The sequence below is a fragment of the Artemia franciscana genome, chromosome 7 (assembly GCF_032884065.1).
Source record: "Artemia franciscana chromosome 7, ASM3288406v1, whole genome shotgun sequence".
Taxonomy (NCBI): Eukaryota; Metazoa; Arthropoda; class Branchiopoda; order Anostraca; family Artemiidae; genus Artemia; species Artemia franciscana.
The window spans coordinates 17,049,722-17,067,742 of record NC_088869.1 but is presented as its reverse complement, the minus strand read 5'-3'; the positions used below and the strand labels follow the sequence as shown (position 1 = coordinate 17,067,742).

General features: G+C 35.5%; 1 protein-coding gene across 1 annotated transcript; it reads right to left on the bottom strand.

Moving 5' to 3' along the window:
- Nucleotides 1–715: 715 nt before the first annotated feature.
- On the bottom strand, nucleotides 716–18,015 carry LOC136028912 (microtubule-associated proteins 1A/1B light chain 3C-like). The gene is made up of 3 exons (XM_065706873.1): nucleotides 17,960–18,015; nucleotides 11,469–11,669; nucleotides 716–974 (listed from the first exon to the last, which is right to left on the bottom strand). The coding sequence occupies exons 1-3, from the start codon at nucleotides 17,983–17,985 to the stop codon at nucleotides 941–943; spliced, it is 261 nt and encodes an 86-aa protein (XP_065562945.1). The 5' UTR covers nucleotides 17,986–18,015; the 3' UTR covers nucleotides 716–940.
- Between the last annotated feature and the right edge of the window lie 6 nt (nucleotides 18,016–18,021).

The following is an 18,021-nucleotide window of genomic DNA, read 5'->3' as shown; positions in this document are numbered from 1 at the left end:
TGATGTTTTTTTCACAGTTGAAAAAAGTTTAGAAGAATAGGAAGATAAGTCTGCGAACCAAGAATAGAATATTGGAAGCTACTTTGACGACAGTGGCCAGATATGGTTCTGAAGCATGGTCACTCCAAAACTTGGAGGAAGATTTGCTATATGGTTTCCAGAGAATTTGCCTACGGAATGTTTTGTGTACTCGACTGACTGACCGTATTTCAAACAGTAGTCTGTGCGACTGGTCTGGTTCAATCCCGCTTTCTAGGGCTATAATGAGAGAAAGGCTGAGATGCCCAGGGCACGTTCTAAAGAAGAAGGATGACAGATTGAATCCAAATTATACCACCCAATTTTCTCCCGATATTCTTAGTATTTTCCCTGCAATTTTGTAACTTCCAGCAAAACCAATTGTTTTTTAAGTTAAAACAAAACATATTATAAAACATTACTTTAGCTATAAATTTTTATAACTAGTAAATTATTTACATAGTCCCAATTAATATTTCTATTAAAGTGCTTTGGAATCTGACTTTGTTTAGTTGGTTAAAACAAAAACTTCAAAAAATGCATCAAAAATTTGCTTATATTCATTTTTGTTAGGTTTTGCGAACCTGATAAACTTTTTTTGGGGGGAGGGGGGTATCGAACCCCCCCCCTGGATACGGTATTGTGTTTAATGTTCAATATCCATTCTGTAAGGTCTTTATGCTACGGTAAAAATAGATACAGCAAAAATGACAATCTTTAATTTCGTTTCCACGCTTATAAAAAGCCAAACAACTGGATCAAAACGTGAATGAATCGGTAAAAAGACACGAATTAAAAAAAAACTTAAAAAAACGTAAAATTGAGCTGAATTAGAAAAAATGTACAAAGGCACAGTTGGCATCCAGCTTTTGTGATAGACGTCCCCAAATGATACTGCGGCGAATGAACTGTTTTATAAGCGTCAGGAGTTTGATCCAATGTCATCAAGCTTCATCCTAAAAATTAATAAACAAAATTGTAAATGAATTGACTGAAATTAATTAAAATTAAAAACTGAGTTGAGCAGGTCTCAGCTACTACTTTAGAAAATGGCAGGGATTTGTGCAGGGCAGTTTCCAAGAATTTTTTTGCGGGGGGGGGGGGAGGTAAAGAAGGATTTTTTCAGGGGATCACAAAACAACAAAAAAAACGCATCAAAAATGTGTATAATCATTTTTGTTACCTTATTACGTTTCAAGCAATTATTCCCCCTTGGATATGGCCCTAGGTATTTTAAACGCTCATCAGTCAAGTCTATGTGGGTCTTACCTTATTAAACAATTTTTGACACATATTATGAACATATTTCTTAAATTTTTGACAATCAAATATAGCTAAGTTTGCATATTCCCATTATATTTACTGCTTGCACCGCTGGTTTATATTGAGAGCCCCCTATTTTATGGCTATTTACTGATTGGGTATATAATATTCAGATATATAAAGTTTCAACAAATAGGAAAAGGTTGCATTCCCTAATCACTATGATGCTTACTGTTAAAATTTGCATTTTTGGATATGGCAGATACATATAGCAAACGTTTGGAGATAAAGTGAATGTTTTAAATGCAGTTACTGCATCAATTTTTAGTTGATGAGTGAAAATACCAAAGGCATCAATTCCCAAAATTTTAAGGGAAGGAGGCAAAATATATTTTCAGTCTGGTGTGGGGGGCAACATTGGTTGTTTTTTCTTAAATGAAAATACTAAAATAGGCATCTTTAAATGAAAATACCCCAAAAGAATTTTTTTCAAAATCTAGCGGGCACAAGCCCCTACCCCCAATTGAATCAACTAGAAGCCCTGTTCCGATTTAACCAGAACCATAAGTGACAGAGTAAATATGAGTCCAAGTTTAGGCCGCAATTTGTGATTTTTTCTTTGTTGAGGGCGGGAGGAGAAGAGAAAGGTTATGCTAATGGTTTGCTGTCCGATTGCTCAAGTCAGAGACTATGAGAACCAGTGTTACCAAATGTCTGTAAAGCCATAAGTGAAAATCCACCGATTTGAAAAATTCAATGCGCAACACCCGCAACGCAGCGCCCCTATCTGGCAACTCTGATGACAATTAATGACACTGACTCGAGAAAATCTCGAAAAGAAAATAGCAAACCCTATTTAGAGCCTTCGAACAAAAACCCAAGACTGAGTCTAAAAAGCTAATTACAGTTGTTAGTACTATCTAATTTTCGAGCTAAATGATTTTTCAATTGGCCAGGAACTAGGCCGTAGGATATTTTGATTGGCTAAAGAAGGAATAAATAGGTAAGCCAAGTGTGAAGAAATTGGTTATTTGGTTTTTCTTGGCGAGAGCCTGTGCTGTATTGGTTGATGTTACGAATTTGAAGTTATTTGGAAATTCAACAAAACGAATGAACTTGACAACAAGCCTTTGCTGTTAATGTAGGTCACTTTAATGCAGGTAAGGCTGACAGTCTGGAGTTCAAACCCATTAATTTTGAAGAGCTATCTCGACCACACTCACTACGAGAGATCACATCCAAGAGATATACCGGCCATAAGATAGCCGTAACGTACCTACAGACATTTTAATTGTAACGTGGATTTAAGAAATTGTCAGGTCAATATTCCTCCGTTGCACCTGCCTCCTTGCTCGATCATGATCATGATATCGAATATCGATATCGATAATGCTCGATCATGCAATATCGAATTATGACAGAAGTGCACTGGGCTCAAAATCACTAATGAATCTTTTTTCTCAAATCGTTTCCTTAAAAAAAAAAAAATTCAATTTTTTGCCGAGCTTCTTACAGATAACGTTTTTTTTTCGATTCTAATTCTTTAACGTCGTTGTGTGAAGTGCAGATGGCTTTTCATAGACCTTCCCACAAATTCCAATTTGTAACTGAAGTCGGCGTTGACCTTCAAGATGAAGGAGACGCAATCATTTTAATATTATAATATTATATAAGCCAAGAACGACGGAAAAGTAAGCTAAATTAAATGTTTTGCTTCTAATGAGACTTGTGCGAAGAAAGATGACATCACGTCATTTGCATGATCTCAGGAAAAAATGGAACAGCACAGGCCAATGAAAATTAATAAGAATTCGTCTTTTAAAAGTCTTTAAAGCTCTGACAGAATACGGAAATTTTTATGCCATTTATTCCGGCTGATATGCATGATTGAACTGGAAATTTTCTAATATGTTTTTAGAAAATCTCTAGAAAATACTTCTTTGAATATATAAACAAGAATACAAACGGTACTTTTTATTAGTATTTTATATTTATATTTATATTAGTAGGCCTATTAGAATAACAGTATATTCTTCATACAAGAAGATTTATTCAATTTATACAATATTTCACCCACCAAAAAAAACGAATTTTTCACCCCAATTCAAAACGAATGGAAGCCCAATATTTATAAATTTAAAAAAAAAAAAAGAATCTCGAGCGACAGATAATCTGGCTATCGATGCAAAACTCAACTCTTGCCAGAATCTAGCTTAAAGCAGCAATCTGATGCGTGTCTAATTAGACGTGTATGCTTAGACACGTATCTGTCCATAAAAGCCGTATCCCAGGGGGGGGGGGATTCGACCCCCTCCCCATAAAAAAGAAAATGTTTGTCCAACTTGTAAAAACGGAACGAAAACGAATATAAACGAATTTTTGATGCGTTTCTTCTTTTGTAAAACGCCCCAAAAACCTTCTGGCTACGGCCCTGCTGTCCATGCAAACAAAATCCAGGCAATTCCAGTTGGTAAGGCCCTGTTCACATGTATGCTTACCTAGACATCAGTTTCTACACGTCATCACTTTGAACCAATCAAGGCTGCTTATAAAAGTAGAAACAAATAATGATTGGTAGATCATGTCCATGCCTAGACCTTGATATCTAGCTAAGTACTGACGTGACTTTGAATTAAGTAAAACTTGGTGCTTAATAAATATTTAGGGGAACTGTCCCATTCAACAAATCAGAAAGCCTCTTTTGAACTAAATCTATCATCTGTGTTTTTAAAGTAGCGTTCACATACGTCTCTGTCTGAACTGCAAGTGCTAGTGCAATGTCATACATCCTGGCTTTGCATGTCCATGCTGCTTTACAGGCGTAGCAGTTTAGCCAAAATTGAAATTTTAAAGCAAATCCTTAACACTAAATTCATTGTACGAAACTATTGAATACAGTGTTTTAAGTAAAACAAGAGCTAAGAGCTCATATGGCACTTGTGATGAGGCCGGAAGAGCCAAGAGTTCATATGGTATGAGCTCTAGCAAAATTTTAAGAATCAATAGATTGATTTAAAAAAAGAAAATTTAAAAGGAATAATGCCGGTTGGGATTTGAAATAAGAGCTCTGAGTCACGAGGTCCTTCTAAATATCAAAATTAATTAAGATCCAATCACCCAGTCGTAAATTATAAATGCCTCAAATTTTTCTAATTTTTCCTCTCTCTTCAGCCCCCCAGATGGTCTAATCGGGGAAAACGACTTTATCAAGTCAATTTGTGCAGCTCCCTGACACGCCTACCAATTTTTATCGTCCTAGCACGTCCAGAAGCACCAAACTCACCAAAGCACTGAACCCCACCCCCTAAATCTCCCAAAGAGAGCGGATCCAGTACGGTTACGTTAATCACGTATCTACGACATTTGCTTATTCTACTCACCAAGTTTCATCCCGATTTCTCCACTCTAAGTGTTTTCCAAGATTTCCGGTTTCCCCCTCCAACTCCCCCCAATATCAACAGATCTGGTCGGGATTCAAAATGAGCTCTGAGACATGAGTTCCTTCCAAATATTATAATTCATTAAGATCCGGTCACCCGTTCTTAAGTTAAAAATACCTCAATTTTTCTAATTTTTCCAAATCAACACCCCCTAGCTCCTCCAAAGAGAACAGGTCCGTTCCGATTATGTCAATCACTTATCTATAGCTTGTGCTTATTCTTCCTATCAAGTTTCATCCCGATCTCTCCACTCTAAGCGTTTTCTAAGATTTCTGTTTCTCCCCTCCAACACCATATGTCCCTGGATCCGATTCGAATGGAAAATGGAGCATCTGAGACATAAGATCCTTCTATATATCAAGTTTCATTAAGATCTGATCACCCATTCGTAAGATAAATATACCTCAATTTTCCCGTTTTCCAAGAATTCCGGTTTCCCCCTCCAACTCCCCCCAATGTCACCGGATCTGGTCGGAATTTAAAATAAGAGCTTTAAAGCACAAGATCCTAATAAATATCAAATTTCAATAAGATCTGATCACCCGTTCGTAAGTTACAAATACCTCATTTTTTCTAATTTTTCCGAATTACCCCCCCCCCCCAACTCCACCCAATTTCACCGGATCCGGTCGAGATTTAAAATAAAAGCTCTGAGATACAATAGCCTTCTAAATATCAAATTTCATTATGATCCGATCACCCGTTCGTAAGTTAAAAATACCTCATTTTTTCTATTTTTTCCGATTAGCCATCCCCCCACTCCCCCACCCCAGATGGTCGAATCTGGGAAACGGCAATTTTTAATTTAATCTAGTTTGGTTCCTGATACGCCTGCCAAATTTCATCGTCCTAGCTTACCTGGAAGTACCTGAACTAGCAAAACCGGGACCGACAGAATTTGCGATCGCTGTATGTCACTTGGTAGATACCAAGTGCCATAAAAAGAAACATTAGCAGTCTTTCCATCATTGGCGGCCACTACCACAGGAAGGTGGACCTTCAGGTATGTAACTGTAGAGGGCATATCCAGGGGGTCTTAGGGAGTTTGACCCCCCCCCCCCGAAACGTTTTTTCAACTCGCAAAACGTTACAAAAATAATATAAACATTTTCAATGCGTTTTTTTACGTTTTATGTACCACCTCCCCCCGAAAAAAATCCTTTAGTAATCTCCCCCCCCCAGAAAAAAATCCTGGATACGGCCCTGATTAGTATAACCAGCTCAGGGAATCTTTATTCCATTCGGGTTCCAAATTCAGATACGAAATAATTGTATTCATCAGGACATCACAAGACCCCACTAACAAGACTTATTCTTTCTTAAGACGAGATTAGCACCCGAAAAGAATACGGTGTGTACTACTCAAAGCTGAAAGTCTACACTATAAAATTAGCCTCCCCCCCACGTAAGGAAGGTAGATGAGATCATGGCTGGACTCATAGCTGCACCATATAAATTATCATTAAGATGGGCACAAGAAAGGATGAAATTAAAACACCAATTCAATAGAAATTTATATTATGTATATGACTAGCCAAATTAGATGAGAAAAAATTAATATTAAAGCCAGATATTTCAGTGGATATATGATGGCCCATATAGCTTGAAAGTATTTACAGTATATTGATCGTGTCTGCGACATTTTGCGTAATTATGTTATTTTTATCGTATTATTTGCTATTATTATGGTATTATGTAATTTATTAAATTAACATTAAATTATTTATTATTAAATTAATATTAAATTAAAAAAAATCATATGCCAAAAATTTCAGTGGATATATGATGGCCCATGTAGCTTTAAAGTATTTACAGTATATTGATCATGTCTGCGACATTTTGCGTAATTATGTTATTTTTATGGTATTATTTGCTATTATTATGGTATTATTTAACTTATTAAATTAATATTAAATAAAAAAATTTATATTAAAGCCAAAAATTTCAGTGGATATATGATGGCCCCTTGTAGCTTTAAAGTATTTACAGTATATTCATCATGTCTGCGACATTGTGCGTAATTATGTTATTTTTATGGTATTATTTGCAATTATTATGGTATTATTTAATTTATTAAATTAATATTAAATTAAAAAAATGATATTAAAGCCAAAAATTTCAGCGGATATATGATGGCTCATGTAGCTTTAAAGTATTTACAGTATATTGATCATGTCTGCGACATTTTGCGTAATTATGTTATTTTTATGGCTTTATTTGCTATTATTATGGTATTATTTAATTTATAAAATTAATATTAAATGATTTATTATTAAATTAATATTAAATAAAAAAAATTAATCTAAATTTCAATGGATATGATGGCCCATGTAGCTTTAAAGTATTTACAGTATTTATGTTATCAAAGCCAAAAATTTCAGTGGATATATGATGGCCCATGTAGCTTTAAAGTTATTTTTTATGGTATTATTTGCCTTATTTATCTTCACTTTCGTTTTGCAATTGTTATGTTTTTTCATTGTTATTATTATAACCCTGTTATGTGTGTTAGAACTGTATGCTAGTATTTTGTGTTATTTGTTTATTTTTGCCATGGCCCATAGCGGCTTTTGTTGCAATATCTATCAATATTTGAGAAACCATCAAAAGAACCCCCATAGCTTTATTAAGATAAGAAAACATAAATAATGCGTGAAATTGACAGGCAGGTAAATAGAAATTGCGTCGTCTTATTGCGAAATACGAAATGTCAAAAGATTTTACTTGTTGCTAAGCGGCTACATTATCGTTCAATGACCAATGCAGATACTGTACCGTATTAGCTTAACAATGTCTTGACGAGATTATATACCTTAAATGAACTGTTCATAAGCCAATTCGTCCCAGTCCATAAAACACGGAAACAAAATTCAAATAGAAAACTTACTACTAGCTCCAATTTTTGTAACATACAATAGTCTAGTATAAAAAAAAATAATTAAAAATCAATAAAACAGAGTTGAAACTCCATAGAACAGGAAAAAAATTAAAATATTTATTGCTAATTCCTGTTTTTTTAATATACAATTGTCTGGTATATAAAAAAATGTCGAGAATCAATAAGACAGGGATTTGAAACTCAATAAAACGGGAAAAATTCAAATAGAAGGTTTATTGCTAGTTCCAATTTTAACGTACAATTTTCTGATATAAAAAATGTTGATCAGTTTTTGTTTGGCATTCGCTCAAGCATGACTCAATGATATGTAAACTCATGTTATTATATACGTCTTAAATTGTTAAAAATCAAATGTAAACGTAAAACTGTTTAACTCAACAAAAACATAACAAGTTAGTAAATAAATATTCTTATCCTACATCTACTATTCATCTTAAGTGAAAAAAAAGGAAAAAAAAACTCAAACCTGTTACAGAAAATCGATATCTATTATACGACGCTTTCCCTGTTTATGTTAAAGTGTGAGACAATCTCCTCGAAATTGTATTTTTTTCTTTTTTTCGTTTTGAGCTCTATAGGTACCACGGCATTTTTTGTTTTATTTTTCAATTATTTTTTGGCAACGTCATTATATAATTGTTATCGGTTTATCACGATGTATTTTCTCACTTCTTCTCTGTATGATTTAATCAATTGAGCTCTGATCAATTTGTTTTTATAGAATTTTAAAGTAAATTGTCAAATTTGTGAGCAATATTTTCGACTACTTCCGAATGTTCCATCACTTCCAAATATTATCAGTATATGCGCTGCCTATAACTCAGTGCAATATTACAAGATGAAAATTCCCCTCTTGTATACTGTCTCTCCCAGCCCCTTAATATTTTTCATAGATCGTCTGATAACTAATAGAACTAGGCTAGCTCCAGAGACTAGGCTAGTTCTAGGCTAGGCTAGTGAGGTCAATTTACAAAATTGGGGGGGGGGGGCAAAATGTGCTTTTAATATTTAGACAGGACAAAATTTGTAGTGTTGTTACTTTTTCTGATGGAAATACCAAAAATTTACTTAAATTTACTTTTCCATTGACAAAAAACTATGAAAAGAAAGGCACTTCAAATCTAAGTAGGGGCAAACAACTAGGGGCAATTCAATACTTCAAAATACTGGATCTAGCAGACAACTGTAACATCGTAGAGAGACGTTAAAAGGCTAAACTCAAAGCTATTGATCATTTCAGCCTGTTTTTGTAGATTTATAGTTGGGAAAAAACAACATCAAGTGATGATAAAACTTTGAGATCTAGGTTAATCTTACCGTCATAAATTTTTAGCATGTATTAAATGGGTGATTGGAGGTACCAAGGTGTTTTCAATCAAAATATCGAGTCGAATTTTACTTCAGCACCCAGGCTGCCCGTTGCCCGAATTTTTTTTATTTTTTTTTTTTATACGTTGGTGAAAGTTTGGTTCGCTTCTGTTTCGTATGAAATTCGTTTTCCGTTTTGGCGAAACTTTACTTAAATTGAATGGAACTTCCTATATGAAGAATATAAGCCTACTATTGGATGCTGTAATGTCGTTATGAGGTCGTCCTCTGGACAAATTTTACGTTAAAAAAATACATTGTCTGTATTAAACAGCTTTTATACTATGCATGACGTCCAGGATCGTGTACAGGATTTTATCCCAGGGGGAGGGGTTAAAAACTTTAAAAACATATCAAAGATTTTTATATTCATTTTTGTTACGTTTTTGCGAGTCGGAGAGGGGGGAGGGTACAAGACAAAATCATCGGGGGGGGGGGGCGACTTCAAACTTAACCTCCCTGGATACGGCCTTGATGACGTCATTTCAATACTAGTATGTATCTTTTTTTTCTCTTTAATTGCATATAAATGTAACATCATTTTCATGAAGTATTTTGTTTTTCAAGGTTAAGGGTCTGAAGTATAGTCAGTCGAAGGGTAGATATCTTGCCCATGACCCGCACAAACATTCCCATTACCCACCAAAACATTCCCATTTCCACCGATGGGCCCTGCAGTCCACATTGGGGTCACGGGTTTGTCCCTTAAGTACTTTCAAGCTCAGAGAGTATCAAACTCAATTTTACGAACTAAGTACCAAAACAATCTACATAATTTATGTTAATTTTTAAATTAAGGTGTAGGCTAACCGCTAGCGACTCGAACATCGTGAGTGGCAAATCTTTCAATAACTACTAATTGAGGCTGGTTAGGATCATCTCATCGGCCTGCCAAGAATCCGTTTTTAAGTTGAGCGGCAACCCTGATTCAAAATTATGTATGGTAACAATTATTTGGAACCAAAAAGGTTGTATATTCAACCCCGAAAAGAAAACAAGAGGGACAAATAGAGTGAAAAATCAATTTGCTACTTGTAAGAGCTTTCGGTGCTCAAAAGGGCATCGGAGTATCTATATGATAAAACACATTTTAGAAGGGAATAGAGAATTTACGCCCAAGTGACTGTAGAAAAGGACATTAGTCATTTTATTTGCACTAGCATAGATCAAGAAGGATGTATTCTAATGCATTTTGTCTTACATTTCAGGCGGGAAGGTGGTTAAACCCAGATCCTCCTCCATTCCAACGGCTTTGGAATTCCCTCAGCCTACATTCCCATATAGTGCGGATCCGTTTTCTCACGCACGTTGACATGTTTCAACACATGCGTATCTGTATTTTCCCCCACACATCACCCACATTATGTAAAATACGATCACTTATCACAAAACGCTGAATGAGACTGAACGTACATAGCTTCAAGTAAAAACAACCGTACTTTACACGGCCACACGGTACACACAACACGGCCGTATTTTAAATCATCTTTCGAACTGAGAATTGTATCTAAATCATTCTCACTTTGAGGCCGGTTTTACACACTTCATTATTTGAATTAGGTAGGCTGATTTGAGAGTGTGATTCAATGCTTGAGGAAACTCTGTAGTCGTGATTACCAACATGAGGCGGAGGTCGCACTGGTGGGGGCATGGCAATATTTTCGTGGGTCATAGGCATGACGCACACCCTTCGGCTAATTATACTTCAGAGGTCTAATTTTGAAAAAATAAATTCATTTGAATGACGTCGCATTCAAATCGATTTAAAGAGGGAAAAAGGGTCAAGATAGTATTGCAATAATGGTGTTGCATTCAGACAACATTTTCATTAGACTTAATATGTACAAAACACGACACAAAAAAGATACCAAGTTAGTGGCCTTTTAAGGTCCCTTCAGGCAAATACACGTAAAATTTTGGATAACAAGATTTAAATTTCACTTGGGAGGATCATATTTTAGAAATACATAGGTGGGACACTGCCCAAAACCGGGGGGGGGGGCACTGCTCTAGAGGTTTAAGCTTTCAGAATCCCGCTTAATAAACTAGCAGATATTTTGGCCAAAGAATTTCCTGTTCTGAGCGTTCACATTTAGCAAATATAAAATCAGGGCGGTATCCAGGGTTTTGCAAGGCAGGGGGGGGGGGTAAAAATATTTTTCGGGAGGAAAAAAAAAAAAAAAAAAAAAACGGATCAAAATTTGTTTATATTCATTTTTGTTACGTTTTTTACGAGTCGGACAAACTTTTTGGAAGAAAAAAATTCCCCCCTCCTCCCGGATATGGCCTTATCTGAAATATTTGAAAAATAAAACACTGCCTTTTCTGAAAAATTGCTATCATAATTCACACATGCCCACTCATAAAATACTGGAAGAAAACTCTAGGTCTGCATAGCTAAATGCATAGCTAGGTTTGACTGTGCTAAATGACAGCCGCCTAGTCTGAAAAACTGTAAATACAGCATTGCGTCTACTTACAAAGAATCTAAATGGTGAACAGAGTGAATGGAAGAACTGTTACTGCCGAACGTTTCTTCTGATGAATATGTAACGTACAAGAATCCATCCAAGTCCTTATGTTCCTGATAGATCTCTGCTAATGTTCGTGACATAGACGCCATACTTTTTCCATTAATCAACAAAAAGAATGCTTGTGTAGAACCGATGGCCATACGATTTCTAGAAAATAAATCAGATCTATATTGCGAGGATACGTTTAGTCGCAAAAGACGCTATCCAGAGATCATCAGTATACTACCGTCAACGACGAACAATCGTCAATAAGGCCACGGTACCCCAGAGGCCGCTATATAACACCCACATAAGCTTCACAGGAAAGCAGAAAAACTGAAAAATTTGTTTACGATTTTTTGGCCGCAAGAAAGGTTTCCTTGGGTATCCAAAATTTGTTGGAACCACAGCTTAGATACTAATACGTTATGAAAACTCCTATCTTGCCTATGAGAAACTTCACAGGAAAGCAGAAAAACTAAAATTATGTTTACAATTTTTCGGCCACAAGAAAGGTTTCCTTGGGTATCCAAAATTTGTTGGAACCACAGCTTAGATACCATACGTTATGAAAACTCCTATCTTTCCCATAAGAAACTTTTGGTACAGAGCTCTGAACTTGGCGCCTCTTCCAAGCCCGTGCTCCGACACGTAGATCTAACACCATATGAGGGAACACAATTTTGTTTTGTTGCATACACAGCTTAGATACCAATATTGGTATCAAAGCTGTGCCGCCAGTTTCTTGTCTCCAGCCGCTAGCATCGCTACCACTTGCTGTGTCCCAAAAATAAATATAATTTTCAACTGTATTGGTATCTAAGCTGTGGTTGAAACTGATTCAGTTCTTGACAGCAGCATTTTCCGAGCATTCGTGTGAGCGAGAGATCAGGATATACCGAATATGGAAAAGACGAAAAACTTCAAAATATTTTGAGAATTAGATGAGAAATGAGGAAACAGATTAGAGCAAGATAGAACTTGTTACGCTCGAAGGAATTGGCAATCAAAATATTTTTTTCGTATAATTTGAAAGGTCCTTTGACCTTAAAGTAAGAGAAGGAACATTTTCGGAAGTGTCACAATAGGCCATGTTTGAAAAAATTCAATTCGTATTTACTGGTTTGCTGACAGTAGAATACCATTTATATGGTAATTTTACAATTCTCCTAATAAAGTATTATATTTTTATCATATTTTGTTTTATTTCATTAGCTTTATCAAAAGTTTAGGCTAAATTTGCACATTAGGGGGCGGGGTGCATTATATCAAATACCTAACTTGACCTAACCTAACAACCTCTATATATATAATAAATAAAAAAACTAGTTTTTTTAACTGAAAGTAAGGAGCGAGATTAAAACTTAAAACGAACAGAAATTACTCCGTATAAGAAATGGGTTGTCCCCTCCGCAATCCCTCGCTCTTTACGCTAAAACTTTTAATTGTTTTAAAAAGTAGAATTGTGGCAAAGAGTCAAACTTTAGCGTAAAGAGCGAGGGATTGCGGAGGGGACAATCCATTTCATATACGGAGTAATTTCTGTTCGTTTTAAATTTTAATCTCGCTCCTTACTTTCAAGTAAAAAGACTAGTTTTTTTATTTAATTTCTGAACGTTTTTGAATTAATGCATGTTTGATTTTGGCTCTCCGCCCATAAATTATTAAAATGAAATTTGTATATTAATTCTTTATTTTTGGCTAAATGGCTTTCTCTTAGTTTTGATCAGACGATTTTGAGAAATAAGGGGTGGGGAAGGAGGCCTAGTTGCCCTCCAATTTTTCAGTTACTTAAAAAGGCAACTAGAACTTTTAATTTTTTTCAATTGAAAAAACGTTTTCATGTTTGTTTTTTCATTGTTTTTTTATAGTAATGCTAGAAAATCCTGCGCGCTTTTCATTGAATTTTTCTTCCCCCATGACATATTCCTCCAAGGAAAGATCCTCCCACATAGCCCCCTCCCTTCAACCCCACCCCCAAACCAAAAAAATCCCCCTGAAAACGTCTGTACACTTCCCAATAACCATTACTATATGTAAACAATCGTCAGTTTGTAACTTGCAGCCCCTCCCCCAGGGATTGTGGGGGAGTAAGTCATTCCCAAAGACATAGTTATTACGGTTTTCGACTATGCGGAACAAAATGGCTATCTCAAAATTTTGATCCGTTGACTTTGGGAAAAAATGAGCGTGGGAGGGGGCCTAGGTGCCCTCCAATTTTTTGGTCACTTAAAAAGGGCACTAGAACTTTTTACTTCCGTTAGAATGAGCCCTCTTGCGACACGCTAGAACAACTTGGTCGATACAATGACCCCTAAAAAAAAAAAAAAAAAAAAAAAAAAAAAAAAAAAAAAAAAAAAAAAAAAAACGCACCCGTGATTAAAATATGAAATTCCACACTTTTGTAGATAGAAGCTTGAAATTTTTGTTATAAGGTTCTCTGATACGCCGAATACGATGGTGTGATTTTCGTTAAGATTCTATGACTTTTATGGGATGTTTCCCTCTATTTTCCAAAATAAGGCAAATTTTCTCAGGCTCGTAACTTTTGATGACAAAGACTAAATTTAATGAAACTTATATATTTAGAATTAGCATGAAAATTTGATTCTTTTGATGTATCTTTTAGCATCAAAATTCCGTTTTTTAGAGTTTCGTTTACTATTGAGCCGGGTCGCTCCTTACTACAGTTCGCTACCACGAACTGTTTGATATAATATTTCATTAAAATGTACCTGCATCGTAGTTTGTTTCACGAAAGGACCTAACTTCACTTATTGAGTGTGTTCTGAATAATACACAAGTAACTGAATAAGACAACTCATCCTAAATCAAATTTAGGAGCTAAAACCTCAACGAACACGCCAATCACTTAAACAGAAATATTCTTATGAAGGGGGCACAACAAATCAGGGAACTTGCTAAAAAAAACCCTAGAATTGGCAAAATACTTAAAAGATATAGGACATTATGGACGAATTGTAAATGCCTCGAGGTTCGCCCCGCGTTTAATATAGGTACAACATTAATCTAGAGATTTTCCCCTTCCCTGGGCACTCTGATGTACCATGAGCCCGCAGTAGAAACTAGGTACGTAGATTTTCTCACCAGGGTAGCAGGAGGCCGAGGACAACTCCCACTGATGACAACTTTCTTATGGCAAATTTATATTATCTCTAGTAAAAGAAAAAACAATTTTCTTAAACAATAATCTTTGGCCTCAGAGGGTAGTGACCTAAACGGAAAAACATCTTGTTGCAAGGAGTTTACAAGTAATTGGTGCACTGACACCCCAAAAAGACTGCAGAACTGCAGAACTGCAGACTGCAGAACAAGCAGTGAAAGGGGAAAACTTGGCATTTCGATTTTGACTTATGACGAATGAACTACTAAAAAATCTATGAAATGTAATCGTGGAAAATATATATGAGAATTAAAATACAAAGCAAAAGCCTCCCCAAAGAAAAAAATTTTGATGTAAACCCCCTCCCCCGATCCAGTTTCTAAGTCTCTCAAAATATGCAAGTAAGAACGCCTAGTCGAACGTTAAGCAACAAATGCTTAATGAAAAACTGTGTTGCTAAGCTATTTCTGCAACTTCGTGTTACTAAGCAATCTTCAAAATCCCAAGAGAGTAACTTGGTTTTGCTTGAAATTTTACCCTTTGACAGCAATTATCACTGCATTGAAAAATTGTCACTAATCCTTTAGCCTAGGAGTAGATTGTAGCAGAATTGAATGTCAGAATTGTCAAAATGATGTGGTATAATTTCAGTCAGAAGTCACAAGAAAATTTTACAGAAAAATGCGCTTTTTTACTTGAAAAAAACTGCTTTTTGCTTTATACCAGTACTGCATTGTTCATCTATGCACGACTGCTCTTTACGCTAAAGTTTTTACCTCGCTCTTTACGCTAACGTTTTTTTCAGTACTTTCAAAAGAGCTATTTATTCTAATTAAACGAGCTTTGTGATTCAGAGGTCATTCTTAAAGAATTAGAACAAAATTCAAACTTTAGTGTAAAGAGTGAGGTATTGACGAGGGGCCGAACCCCCTCATATACGTAATAATTTCTGTTAGTTTTAAGTTTTAATGCTGCTCCTTAATTTCAGTTGAAAAAATTCGTTTTTTTAAATTTAAATCTCAAGTAGAAATGCCGGACCTTACTTCCAATAACGTGCTTTGAAATTAAACGCAAAAACATGTTGGCAAATACGAACTACTGTAAGATTAAGCAATAGCAAAAGCGGAAACACACTTTATATGCAGTTCAACCCCCTCTAATATAAATGATGAATCGATAAATTGGTTGGACAAGCCAGACGAAGAAGAATCACATTGCGAAATTATGAGTGTCTGGGTTTTGATAATACTATGAACGAAAATGTGGTACTTGTGTATTATTCAGAACACACTCAATAATGGAAGTTAGGTTCTTTCGTGAAACAAACTACGGTTCTGGTACATTTTATGAGAAAAACCGGTTTCATAGCCACAAAGACAAAACTCAATTTAGTTTGCTACGCATAGTGATAGAATATAGTGTGAACATGGATTTTAAAATGAAGATTTGGGATTTGCCAAAGACTGAAAGAGGCAATTATATTTTTCCCAGGATAAGGGGTTGTTGCCCAGGATATCTTCCCAGGATAAGGGGTTGTTGCCCACAACAAAACAGTGCGTCAATGGACACAACATGACAATTCTCTTACGAGAAGGAGCATTACGAGAAGGAATGCATAGTGATAGAAGATACATAACCTAACTTCACTTATTAAGTGTTACGAATAATACACAAATACCGAAAATGCTTTTTCAAATGAAAGTAAAGAGCGACGGTAGAATTTAAAATAAACCGAAATTATGCTATTTATGAGGAAGACTACCCTCCAAGTCAATCCTCCAGTCTTTTTATTGAGTTTTTACTAATGCTTTTCTGACAGTATTTGACAGGATACTCCCGTACAATCCAGAACACGCTCGATAAGTTTGCTCAGTTGAATCAGCAAAAAACCGGTTTATAGCTGTCTATATATGGAGACAATTAGCTTAGGTTTACTGAAATAAACTATGCTGCAGCTATATTTTAGTTGAATATTTAATATATAGATTTGGTATTTCGGTTAGGTTAGGTTTTGGTATTTGACATAATGTGTTCTAGGCGGCTTGCTTTCTTAAATTCTTTGGCGTAGTTCCCATAATTTTGTTACTGAAGTATTACATTTTTATCATATTTTGGAATTTTCATTAGGAATAACCTAACTTCACTTCTCGGGTGTGTTCTGAATTTTACGGGAGTTTCTTTAAAAGTAGTTTAGAGTGCAGCAAATTTAGAGAGTTGGGGATTGCAACGCTTTTAACTATTTATTGCCTTTCAAAAGGTTTTAACTAAAATATTTATTGTTTATAGCAAAGGCAACTATAGGAGCCTCATCGTTTTTAAAACATCGTAAAGAAGCTGAATAGTAGAACATTCAGTCTCAAAGCAGATGAAAAAAGAAGCAGAACTTTAGCATAAGTGGAAGGTTGAGAGGGTGGAATCGCTTATATTACACAGGATAATTTTTAATCAATTTAAATTTCATTTTGCCTCTTTAATTTCATTTGAAATCACTTATTTTTATACTTTTCATTTTGCTCATTAAATCATATTCAAAATATCCTAAAGATGAGCCAACTATGTCTTTGCTGTAAAAGGAATCGGCCCTCAGCCCTCCTCCTCCAAATGAATGGAGGACGAAAACTTTGTGGACGAAAAGCGTTGTTACATTTATAACTAATTTTGCTCATTTATTGCCCTGAATTATTAGGACAATTTTGCCCTGATAATTCAAATTCTGAAACAACCTAAGAAATAATCCCCAAAAACTATGGTTTTCAGGTATGAATCTAAGATAGCTCCAGGGGACAAAAAAGGGATATTTTAATGGTAATTCAAATTCACCTGAATACTATTAAACCATAAATAGCATTGGAACGGTCGTGCATCCAACCTTCCTACACACATACTTCCTACATACGCGGTAGAGGTCATGGATGGTTCGCTTCGGGACTGCCGGAAATAATTCCTAAAATAAAGGGCATAATAGAAGGGCCGAATCCAACCAGAGGAGAGTTTGAGGCCAGTTCATAAAATTTCCTATAGACCTTCTTCTTCTTATGTTTATGAGGTCTGTGGATCAGTACGATGTCCATTCACCTCATAGACATTACATATCATTACTTAGACATCACCTCATAGACAGTAAATAGCCCATTGATTTTGAATAATAATTTCGTAACACCACTGCGACACCAGGGCACGTAGATAGGAAGTTGTTTCAGGGCGGTGTGCATTTCGAGAAAATGAATGAAGATACAAAATATACAGAAAGTAAACTATAGTGAAAAATATGGAGGGAGCGCGCAATTGAAGGCCCATGTGTACGTCACTCGGTGGCACTCATGTATCCACTTACCTAATAACAGTGATGAATTGTGACATTGCTAGATCCTGAGGTACGAGAAACTTCGTCTTATC